The following is a 13,237-nucleotide window of genomic DNA, read 5'->3' on the forward strand; positions in this document are numbered from 1 at the left end:
GAAACATCAAAACTTAGTTTGTACATTGTACTAAAAGGAACTAATTGAATTATTGGGCCATAAAAACTTTTATCATATAATGTACTAAAATTGATAGCGTTACAAAATCTACGCTCAATCATTCATGGGTTTGCTTTATTTTTTTCGAGGATTAGTTATGGTTACCTTCTATCGTAGTAGTAGTTGATTTGGACTGCACATTAGGTCCAATTCAAGGTACCGTATGACTCATGTAACTTGTGCTTGTGGTCCTTCATCTCTTTTCTGCACAGATGAAGAATTTATCTGTACGACTCGAATTAGTTCGATTAATGATACAATAATGGTATGGAGGATGTGTTGAAAACTATTACGGAGTAGCATATATTCTTATTTCGGGTTTTGTTGGATCCGGTCAAATTTTTCTAGTTACCGTTAGTATTGTATTCGCGAGCGATAAGCCTACTCGAGTAAAATTGAAGAATGGTTTTACCGCTGAAACTTCATAGTTTGTGTAAAGATATGGGCCAAAAGTAGATGTCACCTAGCCGACACAGTCAGGGGGGTGGTACTGATGACCAGGTTCAAACACCGGTGGCAGGACTTGAGGTATAATTCTTGAGGTATAATTTTCCGTCTATTAAGAGGCGTCTAAATTTAAAAAAAAAAAAAAAAAAAAAAAAAAATCGAAAGTCAGGCTGGACTTGAGGTATAATTCTTTAATTGTATCATGACAATGTAAGAAGTTCAACATCTGCAAGTTCATAACCTCTAATACTCCATTTAATTCATTTGTATTTTTATGCACAAAGTAGACTACAATAACACTGTCACACAGACATAAAAAAACATACAAACCCATGAACAGCTCATTAACCTCAGCAACTATGACATGTTAAAGACAACTCATAATGATTAATTAGAAGGATTATGTGGAGATCATATACAGCAACACTCGCAAAATGTAGCCTTTCAAACTGTAAACCAGGACCCAAATACCTACCTATCTGACATTCAGGAGGTCGAAGTAACCTGAACCTTTAATGTTTTACCCTTCGGAGATATATTTAGACGGTTTTCAATATGAAACTTAGGCAAACTGCAGTGAGAAAGACGACCACGGATTAAACCGCTAATCCTAATCGGTGTTCCTTCCCTTTGACTTGAAAAACCTGGTAAAACCACGAGAATTCTTTGCTGGTGTAGTAGCAGAAGCAGCAGTAGTAGTAGATGATCCTGACTTTGTAGGTCGGTGCCTTGGATTCTTAGGGGAAATGGGTGATCTAGGGACGTTTCCCCCAGCATTTGAAGGGCTAAATGGCCCGTTATAGAAATTCAAAGGTGAATCAGAACCCGACCTTAGGGAAATAGGGGAAGTTCCGTCTCGATCCATATCTTGCAGGTCCATACCACTCGTGGTAGGTCCGTCATCATTAAGACTTTCTGTTATGGGATTCTTCTCTCTGTCAGGCGAATCCATGAACTCTGGCTGAGGGCGCATGGACTTCAACTGCTTCCCAAGAAGAAATATAGTCTCTTGGCAAGCGGCTAGTTTCTCAGATGCAGCTTCTAGCTCCATTTCCTGTAGTTCATTTGACACAACATAAAAAAAACAATGTAAAAATCAGGCACAATAAGTGATGCCAGGACTGAGGTATAAAATTTGTAAATGTCGACTAGTTTCTATAGTCACATTCTATGGACATGAATCGACTAGTTTCTAGAATTCTAGTGACCAGGGTTTGAAACTGGTAAACACCAAAAGTATCCTTGAGCCTCCTACACTAAGGTATAAAATCTGGCAATACCATACCAAGGCCATATTACGAGGGTTTGGAAGGTTACTGTGACATATGCCAAATTTATGGGGGGGAGTAATTAAGATTCGGCCGCGAGGATCGATTCCGAGATCCAGAATGAAAATGGTAGGTGATATTACACCACCAATGCCAGAACGGCAGGACCTCGACAGAATACTTGTTTAGCATATGCATGCCGCAAACCGGATGACTACAAATGACATTTGCTTCAGGCAGGGCATTACACCACATAGTTTTTTTCTTAAAGAGGCTCGAGGAAGGTAAGTGCATGTCATATAAAGGTAAATGCATGTCATATAAATGGCCAATTCAATGTACTAATTAAATCACGCGAACATTTGGAAAAAAGTCCATAAGAAAGAAGGGAAATAACATTATCACTGTACCTGTTTGGCTTTAGTGTCTACCTCAGCAGCTGCAGATGAACACACAGAACACTCTTCATTCCTTCAGTAAACACGGCAAATGGAGAAGTTAGTTATGCAGAGTAACTTTTACGTAGCACACAATAATATCACATGAAAACAATGTTGATTTTCTGATGGATATTTTAACTAGCAATGCTCAATATATTTAAGCCTGAGCTAACCTTTGCAACTGTTCTTCAAGGTCTTTGCATCTGGCCAAGGCATCTTGACCATTCATTCTTTCAGTTTCAAGCTCGTCGTTCAATGACTCCATTTTCTCCTGCAGGACTTTAACTTCATCCTCCAATTTGTCGGCTCGCTTCTCAAGAGTTTTGTAAGACTCTGCCATACATTTCAGCTGAGTCTCGGCCAAGCTGTTTGTATTTTTCGAGGACGTCAAATCTGACTTGACTTCTGATAGCTGTTGTTCCATTTCCTTCAACTCAGATCTGGCTAACTCCAAATCCTGAGAACATTTAAAAAATTCCCTTTCCAGGTTATCTTTCTCGGCTTTCAGCTGCTCAAATTCCTCCACCGTGCATTTACATGACCCCGGCTCAAACCCGGATAAAATATTAGCTTCCGGAGGAACCTCAGGATTTGAGGAAGAATCAGAAATGTGACCACAACCATTACAGTAACTTTCCCCTTGAGGCGGCTTGTTTTCAGGCAAAGCAACTTTGTCTATGCAAGCCGGACTATTTACTTCTGCTTCATTTACCTTGTATCCCAAGAAATCAAATCTAAGCTCAGTGGCTTTAGTCATGACATCAGATAGCCCAAAAACAAAGTCGTCCAGGGTGATATCCTTGGCGAGTGCTCTATTGAATATGGCAGAGAACTGCTCAATCTTGTGGCTTAGTCCATCACAATCATTGGACAAAACATGTATTTCTCTAGCTTCCTTCCCTAGAGACAATATGAAATTGTGAATCTGAGATAAGGCATCTACTAGTTCTGGACCAATTTTCCCATTCTTCCCAGTTCTTCCATCATTTCTAGACAAACATATTTCCTTCTTCTCCCCTTGTACATCTTGCGGATGAGCTGTGCCATCTGAGCAGTGTTTTTCCTCAAAGATGCAGTTTATAGATTGTGGGTGTAGGTTAACTTGTACCTCCTGGACAACATGCTTAATATCTTCCAGGATTTTCATCACATCAGGTTCATTAGAGACAGAGTCGAATATGCGAGATATTCTTGATTGCAATTTCACCAATGGCAATGGTTCACAATCAGGTTTAGTATCTGTGGGTGGCATACTTGTGTTATTAACATCATTAACCACAACTCGACTTACTGCTGTGGTTTGACTGGATGGTGAGGTGTCAGCACCGGAAAAGGAACCATTACGAGCCAGTTTCTCCATCTCCTCAAAGTCATCCATGAGCTCCAAATGGCTTCCATTTTCCGAGTGCATAGATTTAGCCCACGACTCAGCACAACTTACTGCATCATCATTTCCATCTTCAGATAATGATGTCATGCTTGGAGCATGGCTAGCATGTTGACTAAAAGATTTTTCAAGTTGATCATGAATGTCAACTTTGGGGAAACCCTTTTGAAGACCTAATCCTTGTACTTGTGCTTCCAGACTTTGAAGCTTGCTTGCAGTCTTGGCGCAAATACTTCTTGAAGTTTGCAATTCACTATTACGTTTTGCCAATGCTTCTTTCAGCATCTTTGTTTCTTCCTCCATGGCAAAAAGTCGTTCCGTGAGATATTCATTCTCCTTTTGGAATTTGTGAGAACCATCAAGGGAAAGTTCAGGGATTGCCAACATGTGAGGATTGGATGAATATTGCGGGCTTGGAGGTCTCATAGGAGATCTTCTAAGGCGAGTGTCCCCGTGATCTCTACCCAAGCTCTCTACTTCTAGCTTCATTTGAGCCAAAGCAGCAGGACCCGGCAGCTTCTTTCGGACTAGATTACGCAACCTTTGACATTCGGCTTCTAACTTGGCAATTTTCTTGACACTTTCCATTTGCTGCTTGTTAGCCACCTCAGCACTCTTAACGCTCATATTCTTTTCCTCATTACGAATTTCCATCTCCTTTGACACAATATGAAGTTCATATTTCAATGAATTTATCTCTCTTTCACAGGATTCAACATTGCTTTTTAAGAGTTCAATCTCGGCTTCAGCTCGTGACTTTTCTTCGCTGACTTTTATAAGCATGTTAGAACGCTCCTGAAGTGACCTGGAAAGAGCAACACTTTCAGCTTCAGCCCTCATGAGATCTTGATCCAAGCAAGCAATTTTGGTTTCCAACTCATGTTTCATTCTGTCATATTGTTTGTTCTTGTTCAGTGCAACGTCTTGGAGCTTCTGCTCATTCTCTTCCTTGAGATTTCTTATCTGTCGCATGCATTCTTTTAGGGCGCCATCCAAGTGTGCTGCCTTATCCTCTACTGTTAGCTTAGCAAGAGTCACAGACTCTAGATGATTTTTCAAAGTTAAAGCCTCTTCTTCAGCCTTCTCCCAACCTGCAGAAGAGAGAATTTTGTTTAGGGTATACTTCAAACTAAACTCGGCAATTGGCCATTCCGGCCAGATTTGGGTGATGTTCTATCGGGTATTGGACAATTTAAGATCAGGATCATTTTAACTAAGTAGTTTCGAGTGAGGTCATTTTTGGCTCATGCCTATTGAGGTTTTTGTTTGTTGGCGCATTTCAAGCCAGATAAGTCTAGACTTGGACAATTTGGGTTCAGACCTACTTCAGATAATTCTTATGAGGTCCAGGAGAGGGGTTTAGGACGGGTCCATTCGAGTCGAGGTAAGTTTTGCCATGTGGACTACACCCAAGAATTAATTGCCTTACCTGACACTGCTTCCTCTGCAACTTTTGCATGTTGTTTAACAAGTTCTTCCTTAGTAATAATCTCTGAATTTGCAGATGACAGCTTTTCATTTAGTTCATTGATTTCTTCTTCCAGTGTTTGGACCTGGTCTTCATATGCTTTTGCTTGATCGTCATATGCCTTTGCTTGTTCCTCGTACGTCTTCACTTGATTTTCCAATCCAGTCAAATGAGTATAAGATTCCACGGAAATTTGAACATAGTTTGCTTTTTTATGGTTATCCTGAGACGGAAGATAATTTCATAAATAATACTGTAGAAGCCAGTTTGATGAAAGAGTGTTAATCGATCCCATAGATAGAGATATTTGGTACTATCAACTAGTGCTGAAAGAAATTCGACACTCTTTTGAGTATTTAGGGACCCTGCCAAAGATTAACAATGCTACCATACTAACACATTCATAAAAAATACATCAAACATATTCAGTCAAAGGAAAAATATGTACTAAACCTTATATAAGATCGTCGTACAGGCCAGACAAACCCATTAATCATATAACTCAACTAGTAATACATAAGCACTTGGATTGGTGTTGCATGTGAGACTGTCTCATACGAGAGTGATTGGTACATAGGATATAATATAAACTCGACAACAGCCTCATTGCTGGAAAAAAATTCAAGAAACAACAAACCTTGTCAGCTTGAGATCCAGCAGAAGGCAAAGAGCCACCAGCAGAATCAAGTGTAGCAATAGCCTTCTCTGCACCGGACTTCTCTGATGACTTCTTCTTCCAAGGCCAACTTTTACGGTCCATCTTCGACTGCATTTTGTCATCACAGAACATAAGCGTGGATGAAACCGACTTAAGCATCACTAAAACTGAGTTTATAGCAGCATATCCTTCACAACAACTAATGTTTACTTAAACTACTACACTGCCAGAAGATGGTTTCCTCAGACACCAACTATAAATACCCATCAAATGTTACTTCAGACATACTCAATACAGCATGTGATAAAGAATACTCTTCCTTACTACTTTTAAGCACTGAAAAAACCAATTTAAAGTTATTTCATTCAACATAATGCATAAAATATACGGGTAAAGCGTCGTAAAATTACCCTAAATCCCTTGCTTACAATACACAAAAGGCACCTGATCATCAACTAGCTTTAAAAATTCACACCTGAGTTCAAGTAAAGCATGAAAAAGAATGCAAAATAGAAAGTGGAAATGAAGGAAGGTATCATTTACCCTTTTAACAAGTGAACATGTTACATCAACAGAATTACTCATGTTATAACAATCTGCCTAATATTCCAACAGTAAGTCGTGATATTTGACCCGTCACAAACAAGAATTTGTGATATTCCAAAATCACAAATAGTTTACTGTGACTGCAGATTTATAACTGATCTCTATTCCCCCTGATTTCTTGCATCTATTTCAGTACAGCAAAACAAAAACCCAACTACCAAAATTCATTTACTATACCAAGTATTCCACAAGCAAACACAACACTTTAACAACATTTAATGCAGATGCTCAGGAAAAATATGCCAAAAAAACCAACACATCCCTCATTTCCCAAGTGTTTTAATTTGCCAACTAAAAACAAACTTTCCCCCACATTTTATGTTCCCTATCTCTTTTTCCAATAAAATATTTACTTCTTTTTCACACACCTTTTTTTAACCCAACTAGTATGAGACGGTCTCAGACCGACCCGTTCACCCTAAAACTAACTATAAGCGGAATTTCATATATAAAACCGTGACTCATGGTAATTTACGCAAACAACACAAGACTGGGTCAAACAAAGTTAATTATTTTTGTTATGAAGGACAACCCATTGAAGGCATTAAATTAAAAATTACACTAAAATGGGTATAAAAAAATTCCAGTATTATCCTTCTTTTTCTCGATTTTCTCAGTATCCAAGGACAGAGTAAATGCTTATTCATTGTCCTTGATACACCAAACACATGTTTCACTTTTTACACTCCCAATTTTTTTTTTTTTTTTTTTTTTATTTTTCCCAACACAAAAAAACAGTGAAATATCAAATCCGAAGAATAGAGTTTCATATTTTGGGTACATTGGAATTTACTCCTTTGATATGACAACATTTTCAGAAAATCTCACGAAATTTGAAGATCTAAATGTGAAATGACTAGAGCAGGTTTTTGCCTCGATAACTACAACTCATCCATTAATACTCATTCACGAATTCATCAAAATTCAAATAGATTTTAACCATAAAATTGTATATCCGTCTAAAACTCAAAACTAATAAAAAGTTGGTGATTATATAAAATTGAAACTATAAAGGCTAGCTTAGAAACTATGAACACGCTTTTAAAATGTGCAAAAAATTCCTTTCAAAAAGAGGAAAATAAGGCCACTTCCAACTTCACACACTATAAACTAAATTTGTACTCCCTTCGTACCAATTAATTGTTTATTGTTGTAATTCTTCTATTTTAATAAAGGGTGATTAATTGATTGGGAATTAAGTTCATTTGAGAGGATCATTCAAAGAAAAAAAAAACAACAATTTCAACAAAACACCACGAAATATTTAGCATGAATGCAAATCAATTCCAAAAGCCCAGAAATATTTTTTAAAAACACCCAGATCAAAAAGGGTAATCCCCCCCCAAAAAAAATGGCAGCATTAAATTCTGATTAGTGATTGAAACTCAAAAGAAAGAATGAAACTCACCAGATAAAAAGAAAAAAAGGAATTGGGAAATGAAGAATATATATATATATAAGAACACAAAAAGAGTGATGAAAATAAAAAAATGTGAATTTGGATTATAAATGATGATGAAGAAGAAAATGTAGAAAGAAGAGATCTAGAAAAAGTAAGAATGTGAAATTGGGGTAATGTGGTGAATTATTCTTTTGTAGTATAGAATGAAGAGGGCAAGGTTGTGTTGGTGATGGTGGTGGTGGTAGTGGTGATGAGTTGTTTTAGAGAGAGAAAGTGTAAAAGAGTGATAAAATGTAAAATGAAGATGAAGATGATAATGATGTAAAAGAAGAAAATTAAGAATGTTGTGTCAAATTATACGAACTTTCTTACTTGGAGCTGCTTGGGTGTCACTTTTTTTTTTTTTGGTTTATTTTAGTAACCCTGTGTTTTTTTTTGAATTGTAGCTGATAACCCTTCGTTTTTCAACTACCCACATGGTAATCCTGAACTTATCAAAAAGCTTGTCCGTGACCCTCAACTTTTATTTCGTTAAAAAACTCCGTTAGTTTGAATGTTTATTGAGATTTGGGCTTGTCTTTTACACTTCAAATGCTTAAATGGCCAAGTAACTATGATCTTGTCAACTCAATTAAAATAAATAAACCACGAATTTTCCTAACAAATAATTATATTATAGGTGCGGTAAGAGTAAAATTCATAACCTTTTTATTATCATTCTTATTATTATCATCATTTTTATTGCTTAACAAAAAATATTAAAGTAGTAAATATATTGAACACATCTTACTTTTGTTTTTGTTATAAATTAGATTGGATTATAATTGTTAATATTGATATTATATTATTTTAATTTTTATAACAAAAATAAAGGTAAGACGTGGATCGGTATATTTACTACTTTACTATTCTTTGTTAAACAATAAAAATGATGATAATAATAATAATAATAATAACGATAATAGAAAGATTATGAATTATACTCTTAAGTCTTACCACACCTATAATATAATTATTTGTTAGGAAAATTGGGATTTATTTATTTAATTCAGTTGAGTAGACCATAGTTACTTGGCCATTTAAGCATTTGAAGTCTAAAAAACAAGCCCAAGTCTCAATAAACACGCAAACTAAACGGAATTTTTTAACGGAATAAAAGTTGGGGGTCACGGAGAACGTTTTTTGATAAGTTTAGGGTTACCAGGTGGATGGTTGAAAAATGAAGAGTTACCAGCTAGAATTCAAAAAAACACAGGGTTACCGCGTAGAATAACCCTTTTTTTTTCTTTTTTTTTAGGTAAGAAAATTAGGTTGATCCTTTAGGGTAGGACAAACCTGTCTCGTCATTCGAATGAGTGAGGTAAGTTGAAGTCACCGGCTTTCAAACCACCTCAAAAGAGTTGGACATGAATGTCCAATAGAAGCCACGAAGTCAGCAACCTTGTTGGTTTCACGAAAACAATGTTTAATTATCACTTCATCGAAAAAATGAATGTCTAATTTCACATCCTTGATAATACTAGAGATTTCCCAAAGAATTTGCCAAGTACTATGAAGTGAGTTAATAACACATAAATTATTACCCTCCACAATTAACTTTGAGATTCCTAAGTGTTTAGCGGCTAAAATCCCTTCTTTTAAAGCGAGAGCTTCCGCAACAAGAATACTATTAGATACGCATTTTTTTTGCTCCTAACAAGACGATTTTACCATTATGGTCTCTTATACAATATCCTAAAGCAGCTTCATTGCCTTATATTCTTGAACCGTCAAAATTTAGCTTTAGGAAACCGTTTCTGGGTTTTTTCCACCAGATTTCTTCCTTACCAGAATTGATTCTAGTTGACTTGTCTTTTTCGGGATTGTCGAGATCTTTATGTTTAGTCTCATTCCAGATCTTAATGTCGTTATTACATAAAATAATAATTTTGCTGATATTAATATGAACATTGTTGAAGATAATGTCATTTCTATAAAACCATGCATTCCACCAAATCAAAATTATTTTAATGAAATCATCATTTGGAATTAAGCCTTTGAGATAATTGAGTTTCATAAGAAAACTTTGACTTGTAATATTATCATAATTTGACAAAAAATTGTTAAAGGTAAAAATATTCATATATTGGATAACCGAACCAATCAAGGGGCATTCGTAGAAGAAATGATCTTTGTTTTCAATATGATGGTTACACAAAACACAATTAGGTGGGACATTAATATGATTTTAAGAAGCCTATCTTTCGTTGGGAGGCCATCAACACATGCTTTCTAAAGGAAAAATTTTAACTTTGGAGGAATATTTAATTTCCAAATCCAGTAAAATTCACATTTTTTAAGATTTTGATCGAACAAACCTTGCGCTAACCATGTTGCTGTTTTGGTAGAAAAATTTCCATCCACGGACAACCCCCAAAGGAGGGTATCCGGAATATCATTATGTGGCAGTGGAATGTTAGTAATCTGATTAACAATATCGTTGTTTACTAAATTGGATAATTTACAACCATTCCATTGTTTATCAGAGGTTATGAAATCTTTAACCAAAAGATTAAGATCACGGGTACTATCATCACCAAAATTGCTGGTAATGGTGTGAAAAAACCCAATTATCAGTCCAGAATTTAATATTGCTGTCATTCCCCACCCGCCATCTTAACCATTTTCTAATAGAGCCCGAAGACTCATAAGTTTACGCCACTGCCACGAAGAGGCTGAATTAGACTTATGATCAAAGAGTGAACAGTTTCTCAGATATTTTTTAGTAATCACTTTGACCCATATGTTTTCCTTATCCATAAGAATTTTCCATAAAAGTTTCATTTGAAAAGCTTTATTAGCTGCTTCAGAAGATTTTATCCCCAGTCCACCAACTGATTTCGGTAAACAAACTTTATGCCAACCAATCAAATTTGGGGAGCGCTGAGAAGGATTCTTATTCCAGAGAAAGTCTGCTTGGGTGTCACTTTAAAATCTCTCATATACACGCTAATAAATTTGTAAAAAAACTTTTTTTTTTGGTTAGGAAGATCGGTTCTTTCTCCCTTAATTTTAGCTTTAGTTTAGCTCAGTTTCATTCCGTTTAATTTAATTTACTAGTTCAGCTTCATTCAATTTAGTTTAGTTTAGTTTCATTCAGCCGAAATTGGAAAACAACATGCAATAGATCTCTTAATACCTATGTAAGTATTCATTGGACTAAAAATATATGTCTTGAACTAACTACTTGTGTAAGTTTTTTATGCGTATAGTTAAATACTTGTGTAAGTTTTTTTTAGTAGTGGCAACATATTTTGGCAAGTTTACAATTAGATAGATTGCAGTTTCAAAATTTTGAAAATGTTGTTGAAAAAACAGGGGGATGTATACTATACTTCATCGGTATTTACTTCTCCAATATTTGTTCTTTTGACAACACTATATCGGAAAATAAAATGGAAATGGAAATTCGCCTATAATGACTTAATTGGTTATTTGTTGCTTAAAATGCAAATTAATGAACCCTTTAAAATTGATAATTTTAAGTAAATAAAATTATTTCATTTCATAAATTTACAAAAACCCATTAAGCCATGTAATATTCCTACTTAAAGTGTGAGCCATTTAGAATTGAAAAAAGTATTTTTTTCCTTTCCAGTTAAATAGAACTACCTATACTTTAAGTTAGACCACGTATTCTTTTTTGGCTAATTTTGCCTAATTTCCTCCACCTCGATTCTATTGAGTTCGATTCGATTTAATCCAGTTTTATTCGATTGATTGATCACTCAATTGCTTTTCTTCACAAATTAACTTACTTCTTGATTTCATTCGATTGATTCAAGTAGAAAAGAACCAGAATACAAGACCTTATACTGCTACAAGTTTTGTACAAGCTTATTGTCTTTGTACGAGGAAATTTAAACACAATAACTATAAATAGGGATAACACAAAAATTAAGTAAAAAATAATAATGGACCACACATTGAAATTTACAAGGATATCACCAATGAGAGTGTGAGAGACCGTTGTACGAAACTCAAGTCATAATCAATTAAGAGTAAGAAGTCTTAGAAAGTTGGAGTAAATTTACAATAATCTCTTCTTAAGTAGTGGTTGGATATTGGGAAATGAAAGTAAAGTATTGCATAAACAAATGGATTAGAGATGAAATGACAAAAATGACCCTTAAAAATAAGTAAGAGAATCCCAGGCGCTTCAAGGAGAAGCAACAACAAGGTGAGCTGTAACTCCCTGTAACCAATGTTTCGAGCGACTTTGGACCACCGTCACTCCAGCTCATTTTGTTTACACCATTACCTACCCTTTTTCTATTCTTCTTTTATTAAGTATAATCCACATTATCTATATCCTCCATTTTATGCTGTTACACATTTGATTCGTTTCGGATACGAGTCGGGTTAACTGACTACAACGTATTTATTGTTAGAGTATAAAATCGATCTTGAAACTCCAATCATCAGCTTCAATTTTTGGCTGAGATGGTTTCTTAATATAGTATCAGAGCCAGTGGTCCGAGTTGAATCTCACCGCCCCTCAATTCTAAAGTGGAATAGGGAACTTGCAGCTGTATTCACACTTCAAGCCCAAAGGACATTCGTGTGAGGTGCATGTTAGAGTATAAAACCGATCTTCGGACTCCAACAATTAGCTTATTAAGCTCTTGGTTGAGATGGTTTCTTAATATTTATGTCGATGAAAGTTTTGAGATGAATTGGTTAGTTTGGGATTTGTCACATCTCTTCTCTTATTTCTTTTCCTTTGGTTTGATCTCACTATTTTTCCCTTTTGACGGTCCATGGTTCTTGGTCGTCTCTCTGGATGGATGTGACAATTGTCGCCTAGTTTGATCTACGGTCTTTCCATTCCTCCGATTCTCCGTCATGTCATCGAAAGCCTTGCATGCAACCCAGGGGTGTTTCCTCTTCCCCTCGCCCCTTCCCCCCACCCCTGGTAAGGCGCTCTACCTTTGTTTAATCTCGTCCGTCCTTGTCGATGAGTATAGCTCATCTGGTATGCGTCGATGTGGTGTATGTGGTCGTGGATTTAGGCCGATTTGGTGTTCCCCTTCCCCTCACCCCTTCCCCACCCTATTGGTTCCATTTCCTGGTTTTTAGTGTCTGCGTGTGCGTTTCTCTTGGTTGATCTTGTTGCATGTAAGCCGGTGGTCCTGGGGGGTATCGTTTGGTATCTTGGGTGTCGTTTGTTGGTTTTCTTGGTGACAGCTAGATCAACTGCGTTGCCCTTGGTTTTGGAGTGTCCGTTGGGTCTGTCATTTTCTTTTGTAGGAGTGAGGTAAAGGTTGGGCCTTTTTTTTTCTGTTTAAGATGTGCTTGGTATGGTGCAGTCAGGTTTTTGGCAGTGATGTTGGTTTGGGTCGCGGTTGCAGCAGGAGCCGGATCAGGGGCTCACAACCCTGACCAGAATACAGACCAAGTCCCGACAACACCCCCTGAACCACTCCCAACTCAACCAGTCAAGAGGTTCACCAGGTCCAGCT

The 13,237-nt window shown here is 36.4% G+C and overlaps 1 protein-coding gene across 3 annotated transcripts; it reads right to left on the reverse strand.

Annotated features, from left to right (window-relative positions):
• Nucleotides 1-747: 747 nt before the first annotated feature.
• On the reverse strand, nt 748-8,198 carry LOC141597007 (filament-like plant protein 4). 3 transcript variants are annotated; one of them, XM_074417306.1, is made up of 6 exons: nt 7,743-8,198; nt 5,708-5,836; nt 5,032-5,293; nt 2,389-4,693; nt 2,186-2,246; nt 748-1,561 (listed from the first exon to the last, which is right to left on the reverse strand). In XM_074417306.1, the coding sequence occupies exons 2-6, from the start codon at nt 5,828-5,830 to the stop codon at nt 1,118-1,120; spliced, it is 3,195 nt and encodes a 1,064-aa protein (XP_074273407.1). In that variant the 5' UTR covers nt 5,831-5,836; nt 7,743-8,198; the 3' UTR covers nt 748-1,117. The 3 variants fall into 3 exon arrangements, with proteins under 3 accessions (XP_074273407.1, XP_074273404.1, XP_074273405.1); XM_074417303.1 differs by lacking the exon at nt 7,743-8,198 and adding an exon at nt 6,272-6,623; XM_074417304.1 differs by lacking the exon at nt 7,743-8,198 and adding an exon at nt 6,139-6,235.
• Between the last annotated feature and the right edge of the window lie 5,039 nt (nt 8,199-13,237).

Source organism: Silene latifolia, chromosome 8, assembly GCF_048544455.1.
Source record: "Silene latifolia isolate original U9 population chromosome 8, ASM4854445v1, whole genome shotgun sequence".
NCBI lineage: Eukaryota > Viridiplantae > Streptophyta > Magnoliopsida > Caryophyllales > Caryophyllaceae > Silene > Silene latifolia.